At 46.2% G+C, this 23,766-nt stretch overlaps 1 protein-coding gene across 1 annotated transcript; it reads left to right on the plus strand.

The window, feature by feature from the left end:
- Window positions 1-13,048: 13,048 nt before the first annotated feature.
- xab2 (XPA binding protein 2) lies at window positions 13,049-23,273 on the plus strand. The gene is made up of 19 exons (XM_035397571.1): window positions 13,049-13,207; window positions 13,950-14,098; window positions 14,302-14,425; window positions 14,746-14,943; window positions 15,056-15,190; window positions 16,002-16,166; window positions 16,309-16,453; window positions 17,003-17,154; window positions 17,687-17,806; window positions 17,960-18,091; window positions 18,275-18,406; window positions 19,022-19,135; window positions 19,262-19,424; window positions 20,020-20,210; window positions 20,850-20,972; window positions 21,480-21,651; window positions 21,915-22,041; window positions 22,231-22,343; window positions 22,489-23,273. Exons 1-19 carry the CDS (start codon window positions 13,172-13,174, stop codon window positions 22,566-22,568), a joined length of 2,571 nt encoding a protein of 856 aa, XP_035253462.1. The 5' UTR covers window positions 13,049-13,171; the 3' UTR covers window positions 22,569-23,273.
- The last annotated feature ends 493 nt before the right edge of the window (window positions 23,274-23,766 follow it).

Genomic DNA, 23,766 nt, shown 5'->3' on the forward strand with positions numbered 1-23,766 from the left:
AACAATGATTATATACGGTTACTTTTGTATTTTTCTTTTTTTTTTTTTTTTATCGATTTAATCACCTGGAATTGAAATATTCTTCTGCAGCCGTTTGGGCTTATTTTACCGTTGTCAAGCAAAACTGTCATTGGTAGTTGAACTTGGATCGTTGTTATGCAACAAATACGATATAACAGGCCAATAGTCAGATTGTAACTGTTTTATATATCCTCTCAAACACATTCATTATGTTTTTATGCGAACATTCACTTTCATGTCTTGACATCCGAAGCGACCGAATGCATTCACCTTTATATGTATAACTGGCAACAACAGCAGAAAACATGCACACGTTGTAAACAATTTGCTGTTTGATTACTTTCTCATCGTCAATTCCAAAATCGCAAATCGCAAAATGACAAGAATAGAACGAAAACTCGGACTTGCGTGAAAATTTAAATTAGTAGTGGTACAGCCACCGTTTGCTTTCCTTCGAAGTTACTGCTAGCCGGGCAGCGAAGTGTGCCCTCCAGATGTGAACCATGCACCATAAATTAGTCCATAGTCTTCCTGGTCTTTTGTGGAATTGAAGAATGGCAGAGTAAAATTACAGCAGTCTGAAAAAGCTAACGGGACGATTACTAGAATTAACCTGTTATTTTACCCTGACAAAAAGTGCGAAAGGTGATTTCCAGTTTGCTTTTACTGTATCACCAATGTAAATTACGCAGAACTACCGCATACCTCACATAACTGTATCAAACGTTTTGAGTCTATTACAAAGGGCTAACAAAGAAAATCCGGAAGAAAATATTCAGCAACCGAATTAATCCGTTTGAATGTTTTGGTACGTAATATGCTGTCCCAGCACGAATGCTTTTTATAAAAAAAATTTATAAAAAGAATACTAAAGCAAGAAAAGAACAGAAGAGCATACGTTATAATTGCAAGACGTTGGCAGGCTATAACCAAAACTAGGCTACTGCGCCGCATAACATACAAGTTTGATTTGAAGTTATTATGAAAATAAATTGGTTTGCGGCTGAATAGTTTTAAACATGGCGGCTGAAAGCAAACACAAAAAAAATGCTGCGAGTACTCGACCAATCAGAAATGTTCAGCGCTGCAAGCTCCACCCAAAAGGTTCCTGTACTTTCGGAAAGTACTACCCCCCGAGCAGGAACTTTTTGGGGGGTAAAATAAAGCCCCCGGAACTAAATTTAGACCCTAGTTCCTCAAAAGGTTCCTAGTTCCGGGGTAAAGTTCCTGCGGTGGAAACGCGGCTATTGTTTTCCATTATCGTCTCATTATTTAATCATCGTCCCCACCTGCCTCTCGTTATCCCTTCCCTCTCGTTTGATTATGTACTGAGTTCACCTGTGTCTTGCCTAAGTTCTTTGTTCCCCTGACGCGGGTGCTGGTTCCTCGTGTTTTTTTTCTGACTTGTATGTATCTGCTTGCTTGTGTTTGTGTTTCTGACTGTGCTTCTGCTAGTGAGTTTCCGTCTGTTTGTGTGTGTTCCGCCTGCCTGTATTTCTGACCCGCCCGTGTTCCGCCCAGCCTGTGTTCCGCCCCGCCTGTGCTCCGCCCCGCCTGTGTTCCGCCCCGCCTGTGTTCCGCCACGCCTGTGTTCCGCCCTGCCTGTGCTCCGCCCTGCCTGTGCTCCGCCCTGCCTGTGTTCCGCCCCGCCTGTGTTTCGCCCCGCCTGTGCTCGGCCCCGCCTGTGTTCCATTCTGTGTTTTTTTGGTTTTTGAGTTTGTGGTTTTGCCCCTCGTGGCCCCTTTGTTTGTTCCTGACTTTTTTTGCATTAAATTCTTTGTGTATATTTACCCTTTTAGTTTTGTGAGTTTTTCCCACTCTGCGTTTGGGTCCATTTCCCCGAAAACCCAAACAGGAATGGCATACTTGCCATGCCAAATTTTTGTCTCAACATGTTTTACATGGATAAACAAAGATTACAATAAAAACAGTTAAAAATTCTTAATTCACTTTGTGAGATATTGTATTAGACCTGTTAGTGATGTAGACTATGTTGCTGTGGGCAAGTGGATCTCTCATTTTTGGAGCTAATGTGACTAAGGAAATAGACAGTGCTGTAAAACTTTACTATTTGGCTGATTGCAACAGTTCCATTACAGCTACAAAGCTCTTCGTTTGGGAGGTTCAACTTCATGTATGGTATTACTTTTTAATAAGATACTGTACAGTGTTCATTTGAGGACTTACACTGATGCCAAAGAGCTGGATTCAGCAGTACAAACTCACTTTCGGTTATCTTCTCTTAATTTCAGTGCATTCTCATTGTTGTTGACATTCTAAGCCTAATGAGATCAAGCCTCACAGAAGATCTTTCAGCATTCACTGCGATAATGGAAAAATTCTACTACCGACCAAGGCTTGAAGATATTGAGGAGAATATTGATTATCTATTATCAACGCCTTCTGAAGGTTCTTGGGAGATGCATGGTCCCTTGGATGATGAAGACACTACTCCTTATAAAATAATAATAGACAGACGTGTGGTAGATCCTGTGAATGCATGTCAATTGAGCAAAATTGAAGCATTTCAACCAAAAACATTCCTTGCGTATTGCACAATTATTCAAAATCTTTACAATATCTATAAAAAAAATGGTCATTTAGGACATAAAATATATTTTGTTGTTCATAAATATGTTGTTGAGTTAGATCCCCAAAGCCTGTACATGAGACCATGTTCCAATACAATTAATCAATATCAGAATTTGGATGAAGACAATTCATTTCATGATAGAAATGTCTGTTATACCAAACTAAACTTATCTGCAAAATGCAAAAAGAATTTTTCTTTGGCTTTGTGGTGCTATCTGACTGGAAACCAGGCAAAACTGTCTACATATGTAGAAAAACCTGATGACAGTGTTGCTATACTGGCAGTTTTAGTCTCTGAAGTCATAAGAAATATCAAAATGTTCAATATCAACATCTTGATGGCTACCCGTTTTAAGGCCTGGCAAAATTTTCGGGATCATCATCCTATGTTGGAAGGGGGAACCTGGAAACCGCGTTCTCCGGGGAAAGACCTTCCACGAAAAGTCGGGCTTAAAACAGAAAAAGTTTGTAAGATTTTAAAAAATGAATCTTCAAACGAATTCATAACTAGGGGCGACTTAGCTCAGGAGGTAAGGTTGTCTGGCAGTTGGAGGGTTGCCGGTTCAATCTCCGCCCTGGGCGTGTCGAAGTGTCCTTGAGCAAGACACCTAACTCCCATTGCTCCCAACAAGCTGATTAGTACCTTGCATGGCAGCCTTTTACCGTTGGTGAATGTAAAGGCATCAACTGTAATGCGACGACTGAAGAATCACCTTGTCATGGTTCTTTATTCTGTCTGCTGCTGTCAGACGTTACTAGCTAGGCAAGCAGACTCCAGCCAAATACAGGAAGAGTTACTTGACCGCTTGCAACGTCAAGACGATAATCAATATCGTCAGGGTGAAAAGATTCAGGAGTTAGTGGAATGTGTTCATAAACTGGCCAACATGCCTGAAACTCCAGTTACACAAGGACCTCTCTCTTCACGAACTCCCCAAACACCCATACCCAGCCAACCCCGAGAACCTAAGCTCCAACTTCCCTTACGATACGGTGGGGAACCGGGCAGGTGCAGGGGATTTCTGGCTCAATGTTGGATATTTAAGGCGCAACCATCGCGTTTTACCACTGAGGATTCCCGGGTAGCCTGAGTGCGCTCCGAGATTCCCTCTGATTGCGGCTGATGGTTTGCACCTGATTGAGAAAGCTTATATACTCTCACGGGAGATCTGTTCTTCGCTTTAGTGCCTACCTACGTATGCGAAAGCTGGTACAGAGAAAAAGCTCTCGGAGAAACCGTGGTAACAATAAAGGTATAGGATTTGAATTTAGCTTTTCGTTTTGACTAGTAGTTAGACTTCGGTCCTACTAGTCACTTAGCTTTATTCTTTATTTTCCTTCATACGCCTTTTTTGCCTTCCTCGTTACGAGGCACCTTTTCTTTTGCTTTTCTCCAGACTGCACTGCAGTCTTACTAAAATTCTACTCACTCCTTACGCCTTAGTTTCGTTCTCCTGCTGAGACATTTACTTTGTGTTGGGATATTTTCCCTTAGGAGTTGAGTCTTCTTTTCGTTATTCCCCTCCTTAAGTCTCTTTCTGAGATCTAGTGGTTATTTCACTACCGTGGGTAACTTAAAGAAACCCCTTTTTGATTCACTGTAGTTGCGGGTGGTCGTTACCACTTCCCCACCCTCACAGTACACTAAAGCCAATGGACGTACCAGCGACTACAATGAATTTAAACCAAGCTGTTAAGGCCCAGCAGCTCATAATGAGGGGATTCAGACGTTACTAGCTAGGCAAGCAGACTCCAGCCAAATACAGGAAGAGTTACTTGACCGCTTGCAACGTCAAGACGATAATCAATATCGTCAGGGTGAAAAGATTCAGGAGTTAGTGGAATGTGTTCATAAACTGGCCAACATGCCTGAAACTCCAGTTACACAAGGACCTCTCTCTTCACGAACTCCCCAAACACCCATACCCAGCCAACCCCGAGAACCTAAGCTCCAACTTCCCTTACGATACGGTGGGGAACCGGGCAGGTGCAGGGGATTTCTGGCTCAATGTTGGATATTTAAGGCGCAACCATCGCGTTTTACCACTGAGGATTCCCGGGTAGCCTAAGTGCGCTCCGAGATTCCCTCTGATTGCGGCTGATGGTTTGCACCTGATTGAGAAAGCTTATATACTCTCACGGGAGATCTGTTCTTCGCTTTAGTGCCTACCTACGTATGCGAAAGCTGGTACAGAGAAAAAGCTCTCGGAGAAACCGTGGTAACAATAAAGGTATAGGATTTGAATTTAGCTTTTCGTTTTGACTAGTAGTTAGACTTTGGTCCTACTAGTCACTTAGCTTTATTCTTTATTTTCCTTCATACGCCTTTTTTGCCTTCCTCGTTACGAGGCACCTTTTCTTTTGCTTTTCTCCAGACTGCACTGCAGTCTTACTAAAATTCTACTCACTCCTTACGCCTTAGTTTCGTTCTCCTGCTGAGACATTTACTTTGTGTTGGGATATTTTCCCTTAGGAGTTGAGTCTTCTTTTCGTTATTCCCCTCCTTAAGTCTCTTTCTGAGATCTAGTGGTTATTTCACTACCGTGGGTAACTTAAAGAAACCCCTTTTTGATTCACTGTAGTTGCGGGTGGTCGTTACCACTTCCCCACCCTCACAGTACACTAAAGCCAATGGACGTACCAGCGACTACAATGAATTTAAACCAAGCTGTTAAGGCCCAGCAGCTCATAATGAGGGGATTCAGACGTTACTAGCTAGGCAAGCAGACTCCAGCCAAATACAGGAAGAGTTACTTGACCGCTTGCAACGTCAAGACGATAATCAATATCGTCAGGGTGAAAAGATTCAGGAGTTAGTGGAATGTGTTCATAAACTGGCCAACATGCCTGAAACTCCAGTTACACAAGGACCTCTCTCTTCACGAACTCCCCAAACACCCATACCCAGCCAACCCCGAGAACCTAAGCTCCAACTTCCCTTACGATACGGTGGGGAACCGGGCAGGTGCAGGGGATTTCTGGCTCAATGTTGGATATTTAAGGCGCAACCATCGCGTTTTACCACTGAGGATTCCCGGGTAGCCTAAGTGCGCTCCGAGATTCCCTCTGATTGCGGCTGATGGTTTGCACCTGATTGAGAAAGCTTATATACTCTCACGGGAGATCTGTTCTTCGCTTTAGTGCCTACCTACGTATGCGAAAGCTGGTACAGAGAAAAAGCTCTCGGAGAAACCGTGGTAACAATAAAGGTATAGGATTTGAATTTAGCTTTTCGTTTTGACTAGTAGTTAGACTTTGGTCCTACTAGTCACTTAGCTTTATTCTTTATTTTCCTTCATACGCCTTTTTTGCCTTCCTCGTTACGAGGCACCTTTTCTTTTTCTTTTCTCCAGACTGCACTGCAGTCTTACTAAAATTCTACTCACTCCTTACGCCTTAGTTTCGTTCTCCTGCTGAGACATTTACTTTGTGTTGGGATATTTTCCCTTAGGAGTTGAGTCTTCTTTTCGTTATTCCCCTCCTTAAGTCTCTTTCTGAGATCTAGTGGTTATTTCACTACCGTGGGTAACTTAAAGAAACCCCTTTTTAATTCACTGTAGTTGCGGGTGGTCGTTACCACTCCCCCACCCTCACAGTACACTAAAGCCAATGGACGTACCATCGACTACAGTGAATTTAAACCAAGCTGTTGCGGCCCAGCAGCTCATAATGAGGGGATTCAGATGTTACTAGCTAGGCAAGCAGACCCCAGCCAAATACAGGAAGAGTTACTTGGTCGCTTGCAACTTCGAGACGATAATCAATGTCGTCAGGGTGAAAAGATTCAGGAGTTAGTGGAATGTGTTCGTAAACTGGCCAACATGCCTGAAACTCCAGTTACACAAGGACCTCTCTTTTCACCAACTCCTCAAACACCCATACCCAGCCAACCCCGAGAACCTAAGCTCCAACTTCCCATACGATACGGTGTGGAACCGGGCAGGTGCAGGGGATTTCTGGCTCAATGTTGGATATTTAAGGCGCAACCATCGCGTTTCACCACTGAGGATTCGCTCTGAGATTCCCTCTGATTGCGGCTGATGGTTTGCACTTGATCGAGAGCTTATATACTCTCACTCTCTGTTCTTCGCTTTAGTGCCTACCTACGTACACGAAAGCTGGTACAGAGAAAAAGCTCTCTTAGAGAAAGCGTGGTAACAAAAAAGGTATAGGATTTGAATTTAGCTTTTCGTTTTGACTAGTAGTTACACTTTGGTTCTACTAGTCACTTAGCTTTATTCTTTATTTTCCTTCTTATACCTTTTTTGCCTACTTCGCTACGAAGCACCTTTTCTTTTGCTTTTCTCCAGACTGCACTGCAGTCTTACTAAAATTCTACTCACTCCTTACGCCTTAGTTTCGTTCTCCTGCCGAGACATTTACTTTGTGTTGGGATATTTTCCCTTAGGAGTTGAGTCTTCTTTTCGTTATTCCCCTCCTTAAGTCTCTTTCTGAGATCTAGTGGTTATTTCACTACCGTGGGTAACTTAAAGAAACCCCTTTTTAATTCACTGTAGTTGCGGGTGGTCGTTACCACTCCCCCACCCTCACAGTACACTAAAGCCAATGGACGTACCAGCAACTACAATGAATTTAAACCAAGCTGTTGCGACCCAGCAGCTCATAATGAGGGGATTCAGACGTTACTAGCTAGGCAAGCAGACTCCAGCCAAATACAGGAAGAGTTACTTGATCGCTTGCAACTTCAAGACGATAATCAATGTCGTCAGGGTGAAAAGATTCAGGAGTTAGTGGAATGTGTTCGTAAACTGGCCAACATGCCTGAAACTCCAGTTACACAAGGACCTCTCTTTTCACCAACTCCTCAAACACCCATACCCAGCCAACCCCGAGAACCTAAGCTCCAACTTCCCATACGATACGGTGTGGAACCGGGCAGGTGCAGGGGATTTCTGGCTCAATGTTGGATATTTAAGGCGCAACCATCGCGTTTTACCACTGAGGATTCCCGGGTAGCTTGAGTGCGCTCCAAGATTCCCTCTGATTGCGGCTGATGGTTTGCACCTGATTGAGAGCTTATATACTCTCACTCTCTGTTCTTCGCTTTAGTGCCTACCTACGTACACGAAAGCTGGTACAGAGAAAAATCTCTCTTAGAGAAAGCGTGGTAACAAAAAAGGTATAGGATTTGAATTTAGCTTTTCGTTTTGACTAGTAGTTAGCCTTTGGTCCTACTAGTCACTTAGCTTTATTCTTTATTTTCCTTCATACGCCTTTTTTGCCTTCCTCGTTACGAGGCACGTTTTCTACCCCACCCTCACATTACATTACATTACATTCATTTGGCAGACGCTTTTATCCAAAGCAACGTACAAAAAGTGCATTTTCATGATCGTAGACAACTGCTGAACACGGGTTCAGTAAGGTACAATTACTTATTTTGTACAGCTATTTCTAGCCGAGAACAATGAACACTATCCTGGTCTAACATCTCACAAAGCAACAGGGTAAAATGTTTCGTATATGTGGTGTAATATATTCATTTCTATTGCTATTCACTGTGTTGAATATGGTATCATTAGCATGTTGCTGGCGGAAATGCAGGCAGCCAGTTAATTATATGTCAGTGTGTAAAACATACAAGTTAGCAGAAAAATGGTTAAAACGAAAGGTTATAGCTTCTATCTCCTTGTAGTGGTGATATTGCCAATATATTGATGGGTAAGAAAAGCAAGCTATTTGAACCTGTGGAAAAGAAAGAAAATGAATGTTTTCTGTATGATTAGTCTGGTTTTATACTAGGTAAGTGTGTTAAGCTGACACGCTATATAAATAGTATTTTTTCCTTTTGAAGAAGTGAACAGCGCTAAGCAGACATGTTGTTTAAAGGGCAGTACTTACCTTTATCGCATGAGAGATATGTCCTGCTTATTAATGCAGGGATTTATATTTTGGTTTGGTTAAAAGGAAACTGTTTAACTGAATGGTCCATAAGAATATAATTGAGTGCTGTAAAGAAAATAATACTTACCTGTGCTGCAAAAGAAATGTTATGAAAGAGATACTTACCTTCAGTTACATTTTGAAATTGGAAAATGCTTACCTTTGTTGATGATGAGACAAGTATAGTATAATTATTTACTGTATTCCTGTTGAAAATGTTATATGCTGTACTGTAGTTTATAATGAAAGTAATGCAGGGGGGTGATACTATGTATGCTAATATGTACTGGTTTGATTTTTGTTTATTTTTGTCATGTTATACATAAAGAGATTGCAATACTGTTTAAATGCAGTTAAGTGAAGTACAGTCATGTAGTTGTTTCAGGAATATTGAGGCAAGTTATATGATTGTTGCTGTATTGATTCACCTGTGAAACAGTGAGTGTGAATTGCAGGAGCTACCAGACAATGCCTGTGTGTTAAGAGTATTTTCTACTATTTCTGCAGTAAAATAAAACCCCCCACATTGAATATGCTACACCGGAGTGAAGCGTCATTCCTAAGAGTGTAACATTAGTTTCACTTGTGTTTATATATAGATGAGGGCATGTTTTTGTTCAGTTTAGCATAGTCAGTATAGTTAGTTAGGTTCGAAATATTTTCGGGTTTCAGTTGGTTAGTTTCTTTAATTTCTAGAATTGTTAGTTGTTGTTTGTTCTTTGTATATATAAATAATTGTGTAAATAAAATTAATCATTAATAGTCATTCATTTTGTTACCCCTAGACCATCCCGGGGACATAACAGTCTAAGTTTCCTATTTTTCCTTTTTCTTTTGGGGAGGGAGGTCTGGTAGTCTAGTTATCGTGGCTTTATTGTTGTAGTTTAGTTTTTTCTCTGTTTTGTTAGTTTAGGGAGAAGTCCTGGGTCCGACGGCCCACTGCGTGGTTGGCCCAGGCTTCTCCTTCCTTTTGTTCTTTTTGGCCAGACCTCCCTGCTCTTATTGCTTCATTATTTGAGTATTTTTGTGTTTTGTTAAATAAATGCATTTGCTTGTTTATTCTAATTCGGTGTGGCGTCCTATTAATATGTTTCTGCCTCATGGTACAGTCAGTGGTGTTTGAGGCTTGTGGGAAAAACAGGACCCAGCCTGGGCCGGAAGAGCTGGGTGTTCTCCTCACACTGTTGAACACTTCTTCAAAATATACACTTCAGAGTCTGATGAAACTGGATTTATTGCAGGTAAATCAAAGATAACATGCAAGAACCCGAGCTGATCTGCACATATCAATGCAAACAGTCTCAAAGCATTCCACGAGTACTTCACAGAAAACACATAAGACGCACACACGCACAGACAAGATACACAAGACATACTGAACTCCCCTTGGGCCGAACACTCCCTTTTAGCTTATCTTGTTAGCTGCTCCTGTTGTGGAGCTGAACCCTCATGCTTACATCATTTTACTTTACTCTTTCCCATACATCACTGTTTCTCATTTTTCAGACACCATTATTTCCAAGCCCCCTTCCTTTCTTTAATTAAAAAATAGGCATTCCCTTCTCTTATCTAAGTCTTCCTCCCCTTCTTGGCATCAGACATGTGTTCACCTCATTTATCTCCTGCTGGATTTTATCATTCACAACACGTTTGTATGAAAGGCCTAGTTTGTATGCCAGAAGCTGTGCTTTCATTGTATATGGACTTTTACAGCTTGTGTTTTATATTTAGTGCAAACCTCTACAGATTATTACTGTTTTGACCAAGATCTGGCCATTGCTAGTTCTACATATACTTCTTTTGTTAATAATATACTTCATCTTGGTGGTGATGGTTGGTGATCTTCAATGCATTTCCTTCCCACAGGCTGTAACAGTTTGTGATGATCAGATTCACCTACAGGGTCCAAGTTAAACTACGCGGTCGTTCCCTGCACTTGGAACTGTACTTCCCTCTAGGGTTTTCAACACACTTGTTCCTGGTAATGGTTATACACTTTGTTGTATGTCGCTCTGGATAAGAGCATCTGCCAAATGCCTGTAATGTAATGTAAAGGGCTTTGGATAAATGCTCTATATAAATGTAGTTCATTTACCATTTTTTATTATTATTATCAATCTTGCAGAACATGCTCTGTTGAGGAAGAATACAAAAAATACAACCTTCGTCCATTTTGTACTTTCTTCCTTAAATGAAACTATTTGACTGAAGACAACTCTACACTTGACCAACATGTGGAACAACATTCTTTTTGAACACGCAACCCTACCCAATCGAGAGAAAATATTTGCTTCTCCTAACAGTTGCTTTAAGAGTAAGGTGACATCTAGTTGACAAAGTAGAGAATGCAACAGGCTGTAAGAGGAGGGATTGTGAACAACCTTCTCAGAAAAAGCCATCATCTTCAGTGTGCTGGCATGTTCTGTTGTCTAGAATATAAACCTGGCCATGTCACTTCTGATCGTGGCTGTGGTCCCACCAGGGTATACGTAATTATCCATATTCTCATCCAGAGAGGGCCCCACATCTGACACCATGCAAGAGTGCCTCCTCTGTTCATTTGGAGAACTGCAGTCTGCCTGCACCCGCTGCACATTTACTCCACCAGTGCAAAGACAGTACAGTTCAGCAGGGAACTGGCAGATGGAAAAAAAATGATGTCGCATTCTTTTTATGGCTTCATGTTTAATACCCCTTGCAAATCTGATACTCACAGTCTATCAGACACCAGGGCACTATAAACAGAAATGTACACAAAACAATTACTTTATGCTGTAGCCAGTAAACCAAACAATTTTTGTAGCATCACATTGGAAAAAGATACTTGCATACGCAGGATACGATTACACCTTGGGGACTCTTCCATCTGTAGTTCTATGTACAGAAATGTCTGATACAGCGAACAGTTAATAAAGAGGGGAGGGCGGACTTCTCCCTGCATGGCTCTCTGTATGGTTGATTGAGAAGGTCGAATGGCATAAAGGTATGCACTCTATCACCCACAATCCATCACGGTACATCAGAATCGCATGGGGATAGCAGCAACAATTTATATTATACCTCAGATACGTCCCATGCAGAGGGTTCTCCTCTAGCTTTGATAAACAGGTTCGAGGTTAGAGTGTATCCAGCTAAGGACACTCCTTCCTTCGTTCCAAAGTTCCACTGACACCACATGCACCGCGGTGGCCCAGATCAGCCCCAGCACACTCAGACGGCCTCTCCGGAACAAAGGCCTCAGGGTCTACCGTACATGCCTCAGCTCGGCACTGGGTAGCCAGGGGTAAATCAGGGGTAAATCAGGCCCATAATGTCTGGGCGCACAGACAGTGTGACAGAAATCAACAACACACACTGGTCATACGTTACGCCGAGCAATGACATTGGCCTGTTCCTGCAAAATGCAAGACAGCGATGACACTGGGATGTGGAGAGATGTGTGCTCCGTGTGCAAGAGTGGCAGGTCAGTGCAGTTTGGAGGTTTGCAGACTAATGGCTGTAATACAGCGTGGATGGATCAATAGAAGATGTTGGTTCTGTTAGTGTTTTACTGATGGCCTAGTGACAACATTTTCACCCCACATGTTGCCCCTTTCCATGCAATAAATAGATAAATAAATAATTAATGTTTATTAGGTTTATAATAAATAATAATGTTTATTAAGTTTTTATGTTTAAAAAAAAATCTATATGTTTATGCATGCTAATGCACAGTCATATGGGTCCTGCATTTGCAAGTGTTTCCTGCCGAGGAAGACTGAGTGTGCCATGGACCGGCCTCCCGATTTCCCCCATTGGCGCTCAGACAAGCACCTTTGGGAGGTTGTGGATCGACCTGAATGCAACCGTTCACACTGCACCACGTTGGGTGGAATGTGATATCCCAGAGAGGAAGAGAACGCTTAGTCCATATGTCCATATCTGCATTGGTTCATTCCCTCAGTGTGTTCACTGTGGCTGTCAAACATCCCCTACATTAGTTCAACAGGTAGGAGGCTGTCTTGTTTAAGGATATTTTATCAAAACCTCAAATTAGTTTTTCTTTTTTCAACAACCAACAATATGTATGTAAACAAAGAATTAAATTCAAGATTAGCTACACCAGGCAGCTTTTGAAGAAATCATATCACTAGTTCCAGTTTATACAAACATCCCCCCCTTGGATGCACTGACCATTTACTTTACAACAACATCAATATTTTGTGGAAGTGCATAAAATTGGCAGTCATCCATTTTCTACACTTCCTCATTTTCTCAGATGGGATAACTAATTTTGGGGATTAACCCCCCCAGTGGCAACCCAGCTTCAGGTTTTCGGTAAGTGTTTTCGGCTTCTGGCACACCGTGGAAAGCACGAAAACGTAAAGTTACGTATCTTGTTATATAATTATGTCTTTGGATTCGATAGATCTAGTAGGCTCTTAGAAACGATGGTGTACCATCTAGGGTTCTTATCATTTCGATGGTTCGACGGCACAAGGGAATAATGTAGAGCGATTGGTTGCTTTGATGAGCGTCTGTTCATTGTCCAATAAACTTGAAGCAAGGGCGGGGAATAGTTTGCGTAGAGCACACGTTGGGAAGGTTCTTAGTAAGGCTCATTCAAGAAAAAGCTAGAAGTAAACGAAAAGTGACATTTTTGGTTTAAGTAAACATGCCGTCTTTGACAGAGAAACCAGATGTTATATTCGTAAGTATTGCACCCTTATAGCATTGCTGCTTATTCTGACAGATGGCATTCTTTGGAAGTACCGAGTACTGTGGAGGCCCATTCGAAGCCTCGGGACTGGACTGATTTCTTCCTTCGAATTTAGTTAATGATAACGGAAGTATGTGTGTTCTCTGTATCTCGATAGTCACCGCTGTCTTAGTTTTACTGCGGGGAACTGCTTACAGAGCTTCTTAAAAGGTTTTTATAATAGGTAAATACATTTGAATGCCATCGGTAGAAGCTACTTAGCTATACGAAGACTGGTTGGCGAACGATATGTTTATTGTATTCTTGCAAACTACCTAGCAATTTGGCTGTCCAGCTAGCTACAAAGGTTTTCTTCGCACCATTTTAGCTGACATTTATTTATCAAATGGATATGTTGCGCTGTCGTAAAAAGTCGTCTTACCACCAGATGTCTCTGAATTGTTTACGTTTTTGTTTACATTCTGGACAGATGCAACTGCTAGCGAATCTATCGCTGTATCTATCGCGAACATGTCGCAGTATCTAAGGCGAACCTATCGCTGTATCTATCGCGAATCTATGTATCTTGATATCCAAGTGTGACAGGGTGAACTTTTTAATTTTTTATTCGGGGGTGGGCGGTGGCGCCTGAGAACTTCCGCACACGGCAGGGATGTGTGTGTAGTGGAAACACTTTACTGATTAACGTTATTGATATGCAATCTGTTCGTGTTGTGTATCGTCTTTCCCGCAGGAAGAGGATGACCTGCCGTACGAAGAGGAGATCATCCGCAACCCGTACTCCGTTAAGTGCTGGATGCGCTATATTGAGTACAAACAGAATGGCCCTAAGTCTGTGCTGAACATGATATACGAGCGAGCACTGAAGGAGCTGCCTGGAAGGTAGACGCTCTCTCACGTTCACACACTTACCATTGTTTGTGTGTAGCTCCAGTTATAAGCTGTGGTCTGGATTACCTGTGTATACTTGCCGTTGCGTAATGTAAATGTCGTGTTGTAGTTACATGCTGTGATATAGTTACCTGTATGTGTGTGTGCCTGTAGTTATAGGAGTGGTATAATTACCTGTATGTGTGTACCTGCAGTTATAAGCTGTGGTATAATTACCTGAGGGAGAGGAGGAAGCAGGTGAAGGGCAGGTGCATCACAGAGCCTGCCTACGAGGAGATCAACAACTGTCATGAGAGAGCGCTGGTGTTTATGCACAAGGTAATGTACACACACACACACACACACTCTCATACTCACACACACACACTCACACACACACACACACACACACACACACTCTCTCTCACACACACACACACACTCTCTCACACTCACACACACACACACACACACACTCTCACACACACACACACACACACACACACACACACACACACACAAATACTCACACAAAAAGACACCAGTGTTTGAGCGCATGTGTAAATGTGTACACGCTCGCGCCTGTGTGTTTACTCTCCTCTCCCTCCCTCCCTCCCTCCTTCCCTCCATTTCTCTCTCTCTCTGTGTCTCTCTGGTAGATGCCCAGAATCTGGCTGGATTACTGCCAGTTCCTGGTGTCTCAGTGCAAGATCACGCGGAGCCGGCGCACCTTCGACCGCGCCCTGCGGGCCCTGCCCATTACCCAGCATCCCCGCATCTGGCCCCTGTACCTGCGGTTCGCCCGCAACCTGCCCCTCCCCGAGACGGCCATCCGCGTGTACCGCCGCTACCTCAAGGTGTGGCTGGCGTTTTTTTCCGTTTTTTATTTTATTTTTATTTTTTAAAACCGTTCCTTCCGGTCATTTCTACGGCCGCCCTCTCTCACCGCCCTCCCCTTCCCCCTTCCAGCTGTCCCCCGAGAACGCGGAGGAGTACATCGACTACCTGCGGTCCGTGAGCCGCCTGGACGAAGCGGCGGTAAGGCTGGCGGCCATCGTCAACGACGAGAGCTTCGTGTCCAAGGAGGGAAAGTCCAACTACCAGGTGTGACATTACTCCTTCATCCTTCATAGACGTAAATGGTAAATGGTAAATGGACTGCATTTATATAGCGCTTTTATCCAAAGCGCTTTACAATTGATGCCTCTCATTCGCCAGAGCAGTTAGGGGTTAGGTGTCTTGCTCAAGGACACTTCGACATGCCCAGGGCGGGGTTTGAACCGGCAACCCTCCGACTGCCAGACAAACGGTCTTACCTCCTGAGCTATGTCGCCCTATCGTAATGTGATAGATACTCTGTAATGGCATTCAGGTGCTCTGTAATGTGGTCTATACTCTGTAATGGTAAATGGTAAATGGACTGCATTTATATAGCGATTTTATCCAAAGCGCTTTACAATTGATGCCTCTCATTCGCCAGAGCAGTTAGGGGTTAGGTGTCTTGCTCAAGGACACTTCGACATGCCCAGGGCGGGGTTTGAACCGGCAACCCTCCGACTGCCAGACAATCGGTCTTACCTCCTGAGCTATGTCGCCCCAACCACAGGTGACCTTTGTGTGTGATGGTTACATCTCTCCGCTACCTGTGCTCTGTAATAATCCTTTCACCTGACTGCCTGTGCGGTGGGATAATCTCTTTTCTCTACAGCAATTTCTGTTAGCTCGTTTACACGTACACTGTCACATTTTGGTTTCGACATGAGCAAAGAGCAGACCAGGAAATCTTGGCTACCGTTGCTGTGTTGAAGCATCCACCCTAATGTTGTGCAGCTGTCGTGCCCTAGGTTATATAGTATGTGGGAGATGTTCGTTGAATGTTGCGTGTGCTTTGTTTGTTTTGTGGTTCGCGGTGCAGCTGTGGCACGAGCTGTGTGACCTGATCTCCCAGAACCCGGACAAGGTGAAGTCTCTGAACGTGGGGGCCATCATCCGCGGGGGCCTGACGCGCTTCACTGACCAGCTGGGGAAGCTCTGGTGCTCCCTGGCCGACTACTACATACGGAGCGGCCACCTGGAGAAGGTACGCACACGCGTATGCTAACGGGCTCGCGCGCGCTAACGGGCTCACACGCTCACAGGGAGGGAGGGAGGGAGGGAGAGAGGCTGCGTATGGGGAGGCGAGTTGACATTTTGTGGCTGCCCCATCCCCCCCCCACCCCCAGGCGCGGGACGTGTACGAAGAGGCGGTCCAGACGGTGGTGACGGTGCGCGACTTCACTCAGGTGTTCGACAGCTACGCCCACACCGAAGAGACCGTGATCGCCGCCAAGATGGAGACCACTGCTGAGATGGGCCAGGACGAGGAGGGTGAGAGGCCCACAGCACCTTTTACCAAAACCTTTACCTTTCACCCGGAAGGGACGCTATTGCGTTTGCTATTAATCTTTTTTTTCACGTATTGAATCATTTAGCAGGATCTCTAAGTCTAGTGCAACTTATTTTAGTGCTTAAAATAAGTCCATACGCAGTGGTAGGCAGTAGATGCAAACACACATTATGTGCACACACATGCGCAGACTTGCACATGTGCACGCACACAGGTGTTCACCATCAGACAAACAAGCACAAATGCCCTTCCCCCCCCCTACACACGCACACACACACACTCAAACACCCCCACACACATACACCCCCCCACATATGTACACACACACACTCACACCCTCCCACACATGCACACACACACACTCACACACCCCCCCCCCCACATATGCACACACACACGCGCACACACACTCACACCCCCCCCCCCCCCCCACACGCATGCACACACACACACACACACACTCACACACCCCCCCCCCCACACACACACACACACACACGCACACCCTGACGCCTCTCCCCCTCCCGCAGAGGACGTTGACCTGGAGCTGCGGCTGGCGCGCTTTGAGCAGCTGATTGCGCGGCGCCCCCTGCTGCTGAACAGCGTGCTGCTGCGCCAGAACCCCCACAACGTCCACGAGTGGCACAAGAGGGTCAAGCTGTACGAGGGCAAGCCGCGGCAGGTGAGCTCGGCGGGCGTCGTGCTCGCGTTTCGCCAGCGTCGGGCGCTGTGACGCTCCTGCCTGGCCTCGCTGAAGCGCGAAACCCGCACTCAAGGGCCTGAGCCCACACGCGCACGGACGGAGTGTAGCACAGTGGGTAAGGAGCTGGGCTTGTAACCGAAAGGTCGCAGGTTCAATTCCCGGGTAGGGCACTGCCGTTGTACCCTTGAGCAAGGTACTTAACCGAAATTGCTTCAGTGTATATCCAGCTGTATAAAATGGATACGATGTAAATGTAAAATGCTATGTAAAAGTTGTGTAAGTCGCTCTGGATAAGAGCGTCTGCTAAATACCTGTAATGTTATGTAATGTAATGAGCGTGTGCTGCCAGCATTGCTCTGAAGGGTTATAACGGCTGATCTGAGATCAGTGTGGTGTGACTGCTTCCTGATCATCAGCACTGGTCCGGAGTCAGTGGGGGCCTTTGCTGTGTGTCGAGCGGTGTTGAGCGGTGCAGTGTGGCGGCTGATCTGAGATCAGTGTCTGCTTGCAGATCATCAACACGTACACAGAGGCTGTGCAGACGGTGGACCCCATGAAGGCCACGGGGAAGCCCAACTCCCTCTGGATCGCTTTCGCCAAATTCTACGAGGAGAACGATCAGCTGGACGATGTGAGTCTGGGCCCGCCCCAATCCCCCACCGCCCAGTCCCACCCCAATCCCACCCCGTTCCGGGCCTGCCCCAGTCCCACAGGGCTAGTTTAACAAACTGTAAATGCGTCCTCATTCGTTCGGCCTGTCGTTGGGCTCCCTCCCTCTCTCCAGGCCAGGACGATCTTCGAGAAGGCCACCAAGGTGAACTACAAGCAGGTGGACGAGCTGGCGGGGGTGTGGTGCGAGTACGGCGAGATGGAGCTGCGCCACGAGAACTACGAGCAGGCGCTGCACATCCTGAGGGTGAGAGAAGACGCGCGTGCGCGCGTAGCCGCGCGGATGAGCCGCGTTGGCCGCTCTCCCGCGTAGCCGCTGTCCCGTGCGGCTGAACTCCGGCTCTCTGGTTTCTGCCCTCTCCGCTGTTGTACGGGGGGCTTGGAGTTTGGACCCCGCCATTTTTAAATTTTTTTTTTTTTGCGCCCGCAGAAAGCCACCGCCATCCCGTCCAAGAAGGCCGAGTACTTCGACGTCTCCGAGCCGGTGCAGAACCGCGTCTACAAGTCCCTGAAGGTGTGGTCCATGCTGGCCGACCTGGAGGAGAGCCTGGGCACCTTTCAGGTAATGGCGGCTTTACGCTCTAAAAGTGTGTGTAGGTTGTATGTGGGTTGTGTGTAGGTTGTGTGTGGGTTGCGTGTAGGTTGCGTGTAGGTTGCGTGTAGGTTGTGTGTTGGTTGTGTGTAGGTTGTGTGTAGGTTGTGTGTAGGTTGCGTGTAGGTTGTGTCTAGGTTGTGTCTAGGTTGTGTGTAGGTTGTGTCTAGGTTGTATGTGGGTTGTGTGTAGGTTGTATGTGGGTTGTGTGTTGGTTGTGTGTTGGTTGTGTGTAGGTTGTATGTGGGTTCTGTGTAGGTTGTGTGTAGGTTGCTTGTAGGTTGTATGTGGGTTGTGTGTTGGTTGTGTGTTGGTTGTGTGTAGGTTGTATGTGGGTTCTGTGTAGGTTGTGTGTAGGTTGTGTGTTGGTTGTGTGTAGGTTGTGTGTAGGTTGTATGTTGGTTGTGTGTTGGTTGTGTGTTGGTTGTGTGTGGGTTGCATGTGGGTTGTGTGTAGGTTGTGTGTGGGTTGTGTGTGGGTTGTGTGTAGGTTGTGTGTAGGTTGTATGTGGGTCGTGCCGAGGCTTGAAGCTGTGTTCTGCCGCTGTTGTGTTGAAGGTGAGTTTGGTCTCTCTCCCTCCGTCAGTCCACCAAGGCGGTGTACGACCGCATCATCGACCTGCGCATCGCCACGCCCCAGATCATCATCAACTACGCCATGTTCCTGGAGGAGCACACGTACTTCGAGGAGAGCTTCAAGGTTGGTCTGCCCGTGCCTGAACCTGCGCCCATCCCGGGGGGGGTCAGAGGTCACGTGTAACCCCAGAGCGTAGTGATGTCGCTGACCCCTGACCCCTTTACCCCCCCGTGTGTGCCTGTCCCGCAGGCCTACGAGCGAGGCATCTCCCTCTTCCGCTGGCCCAACGTCTACGACATCTGGAACACCTACCTCACCAAGTTCATCGACCGCTACGGGGGCAAGAAGCTGGAGAGGGCGCGGGACCTGTTTGAGCAGGCCCTGGACGGCTGTCCCGCCAAGTACGCCAAAAGTAAGAGGGGGAGCACAAACCGCTTTTACGACCCGCTCAGCAGACGTCCATTTTGGGCAGAAGACTCATTCGTTCGTAAGTTACTGATACAGATCAGAGGTCCCCAAACTGCAGTTACCAACCAGGGGCTGAGCGCCCAGCTTGATAAAATGGCTGACCGACCCCTTCGTCCCACATCCACTGCAGGCTGCAATACCTACTGTGGAAATCTAAAGGGTCACAGGTCAGACCCCTGTTCCCACAGAAAGTGGGGGAGGTGGGTTAAAGTTGCCTGAATAATGTAAGGTGTTTTATTGGTTATGCTGGGTAGCGGCGATGTACTGCGTGTTTGTGATTGGCTGCGGTGGTTAGTGGTGATTCAGTGTGTGTGTTACGGGGGGTACATTACATTACAGGCATTTAGCAGACGCCCTTATCCAGGGCGACTCACATTTACACTGCATCCATTTATACAGCTGGATATATACTGAAGCAATGCAGGTTAAGTACCTTGGCTCAAGGGTACGACGGCGGTGTCCTACCCATGGAATCGAACCTGTGACCTTTCGGTTGCAAGCCCAGTTCCTTACCCACTGTGCTACACTGCCGCCCCTAGCGATATACCTGCTGTACGCAAAGCTGGAGGAGGAGTTTGGGCTGGCGCGGCACGCCATGGCGGTGTACGAGCGGGCGACGGAGGCGGTGGAGCGCACGGAGAGGCACCACATGTTCAACATCTACATCAAGAGAGCTGCCGAGATCTACGGAGTCACACACACCCGAGCCATTTACCAGAAGGCCATCGAGGTGCTTCTGTCTTTCTCTCTCTCTCACACACACACACACACACACACACACACACACACCCGAGCCATTTACCAGAAGGCCATCGAGGTGCTTCTGTCTTTCTCTCTCTCTCACACACACACACACACACACACACACACACACACACGCACACACACACACCCGAGCCATTTACGAGAAGGCCATCGAGGTGCTCCTGTCTTTCTCTCTCTCACACACACACACACACACACACACGCACGCGTGCACACACACACACACACACACCCGAGCCATTTACCAGAAGGCCATCGAGGTGCTCCTGTCTTTCTCTCTCTCTCACACACACACACACACACACACGAGCCATTTACCAGAAGGCCATGAAGGTGCTTCTGTCTTTCTCTCTCACACACACGCACGCACGCACACACACACACACACACACACACACACACACACCGCACATGACTGAACCCTTTTTGCGTGTTACAGGTCACATGATTGAAACTGTGTGTGTGCATGCGTCTGTGTGCGTTGTGTGTGTGTATGTGTATGTGTGTTTGTGTGTGTGCGTGTGTGTGCCCGTGTGTTTGTCTGCGTGTGTGTGTGTGTATATGTGTATGTATATATGTGTGTGTATGTGTGTGTGTGTTACAGGTGCTTCCGGATGAACACTCCAGAGAGATGTGCCAGCGTTTTGCTGACATGGAGAGCAAACTGGGCGAGATTGACCGGGCGAGAGCCATCTACTCCTACTGCTCCCAGATCTGTGACCCCAGGGTGAGAGACCACGCCTGACCCCAGTGCATGATACTGACCACAGACCTGCTCCTGTCACAATACACACTGACCACAGACCTGCTCCCAACTGTCACTATACACACTGACCACAGACCTGCTCCCAACTGTCACTATACACACTGACCATTGAAAACCTAAAATGTTACTGTCAGTGCAGTGCATCAAATTCCTGACTAGTAACTAGTCAGCTCTCTCCTATGTGCTTTTCACAATGGCAAAATTCATTCATTCATTCATTCATTCATTCATTCATTCATTCGTTCATTCAGCATAACACTCCTTATAACAGTATTGTACAAGTAATTTATGGTGGTCATATCATAAACAGTGATCAGGTAAGTGGGACTAAGAGGCCTGCCTGTCCTTCGAGGTGGTTTTCCCTGTGTGCTTGCAGGTGATTTTGGCTGAGGCGGGTCTCTCTCTCTCTCTGTGTGTCTCTCTCTCTCTCTCTCTCTCTCTCTCTCTCTCTCTCTCTCTCTCTGGCAGATGACCCCGGTGTTCTGGCAGACGTGGAAGGAGTTTGAGATCCGGCACGGGAACGAGGACACCATCCGGGAGATGCTGCGCATCAAGCGCAGCGTGCAGGCCACCTACAACACGCAGGTCAACTTCATGTCCTCCCAGATGCTCAAGGCCACCGCCAACGCCACCGGCACGGGTGAGAGCCGCGCGCGCGTCGCCATGCCGACTCCCCAACAGATTTACACACTCCCCGTGGGGCACGCCGTGAACGCGCAAACGCAGACGAGTGTGAACTGACCGTGTGTTTGTGTGTGTGTGTGTGCCTGCATCTGTGTGTGTGCGCGTGTGTGCACATGCATGTGTGTGTGTGTGCCTGCATGGGTGCGTGTGTGTGTATGTGTGTGTGCGTGTGTTTGTGTGCTTGCGTGCGTGCGTGCGTGTGTGTTTGTGTGGGTGTAGTGTCAGACCTTGCTCCAGGGCAGAGTGGAGTTGATGATATGAAGATGCTGGAACAGAAGGCTCAACAGCTGGCAGCCGAGGCAGAGCAGGACAAGCCCCGCCCCAAAGACAAGATCCTCTTCGTCAGGTCAGCGGTGCTCCTCCGAGGCAGACAATAGTGCTGCGGTTTTTGACGTGGCCACTAGAGGGTGCCTTACTCCTTATGTACACGATGGAAAATGACATCCTGCTGTCACTCTGTACCTGCTTGAATTTAAATGTATGTCTTTTGAATGTGGATATTGTTTCAGACCTTGCATTTTATGCGTGTTTTCAGGAGTGACACCTCTCGCAGTGAACTGGCCGAGCTTGCAAAGCAAGCTAACCCTGACGAAATAGACATCGATGACGAAGACGACGAGGAAGAGGAGGACGGTGGTGAACCGGACGGTGAGTTTGAGCCAGCGTGTGCATGCGCGCGTGTGTGCGCGCATGCGTGTGTAAAAGGGGTGTGATAGAACTGTGCGCGATGAAACGCTCGAACAAATGTGTGCGTTAGTAACATAAATAAATGTGTGTTCTCTCTCTGGGACAGAGGTGCAGCTGGAGCAGAAGAGTGTCCCCACAGCCGTGTTCGGAGGTCTGAAGCAGGACTCCGATGCCACAGGATGCTGACGTCCCATCGACGAACAATGACCAATACACCAGCAGCACACATGCACATGTGGCTCATCCCACTGTTATGTCTGTATACCAATGTTCACACTGTTGAAGGCTGGTAGGACCCACAGAAAGTGTGTTTTGTTAAGAGTGTTCTGGGCTGTCTGCTCCTCTCCATCCCATTGTATTTTACAAAATACAGTCCCAGCTGCATTGGACTGCTGAATAAAATGTGTCTGTGTACGTATGGTTACTTGTTGGCCAGCCCCAAAAAACCAACTCTTCTCTGTCGAGCTCTGGATTTTGTCACATTGTTGCTGTTACCTCTTATTTGGGTGAATAATAAGGGGACAGTCCTGCTGAAGAACACCTCCCCCCCACCTCCTCCTAGTTATTGTAACAGCCAGAATCCAATACCAGACCGCATCGCACATTTGAACCCAGTAATTTGTCAGGATCAATGTCCTGTCTAGCATCCCTTGAACCTCTAAACTGCAAATTATATGGGCAACACAATATTGCATGTAGCGCTCTACATTTATGAAAAGCAGAGAGCATCGTGACTTTTGCTTGGGTTTCTACATAATCTTGCGCTGCATCCATATATTATCTACGGGCCATATATTAAGCTCTGTGAAGGCAGACGTTTTGATGGACAAAGTTTCAGTTGACAGAAGAAGAGAAGCCTTGGAGAAGCAATAAAAAAGCTATCAAACTGAAGCGCAACGTTTGTGTTTTAATATCTTCATGCCCGGCATCTCCCACGCAGTGCTGCCAATTTGCGTGCGTTTCTTACTATATTAGAGGACACTGTTCCGTAATGAAATAGACACCGCAACTTGACACAAATTGTTGCCATGCGTGATTTGCTGCAGCCCTGTAAATGACAAGATTATTTGTAAAAATAAAAAAAACAGGCATAAGGCTCTAACCATAAATAGTAGAAAACGCTTAGCTGAAGTGCGAGTCTCAAACATCTTCTATGGCTGCTAATTAATAACGAATGTTTATTTCCAGAACAACACACTGATATTTCCTGATTATGTGTGTGGTAGTTTCCTCCGCATTGATTACGCCAGTTTAGTATTTTCAGTTCAACGCCACATTGCAATTTCGCGCCGAACCCCATACGTAAATTTATTGGTTTGACTGTGTTTACGACTAGGTGACCTCGGACAGTTACATTATGTGCAACATGGGTGGACCATGAAAA

The sequence above is a fragment of the Anguilla anguilla genome, chromosome 17 (genome assembly GCF_013347855.1).
Source record: "Anguilla anguilla isolate fAngAng1 chromosome 17, fAngAng1.pri, whole genome shotgun sequence".
In the NCBI taxonomy this organism is placed as follows: domain Eukaryota; kingdom Metazoa; phylum Chordata; class Actinopteri; order Anguilliformes; family Anguillidae; genus Anguilla; species Anguilla anguilla.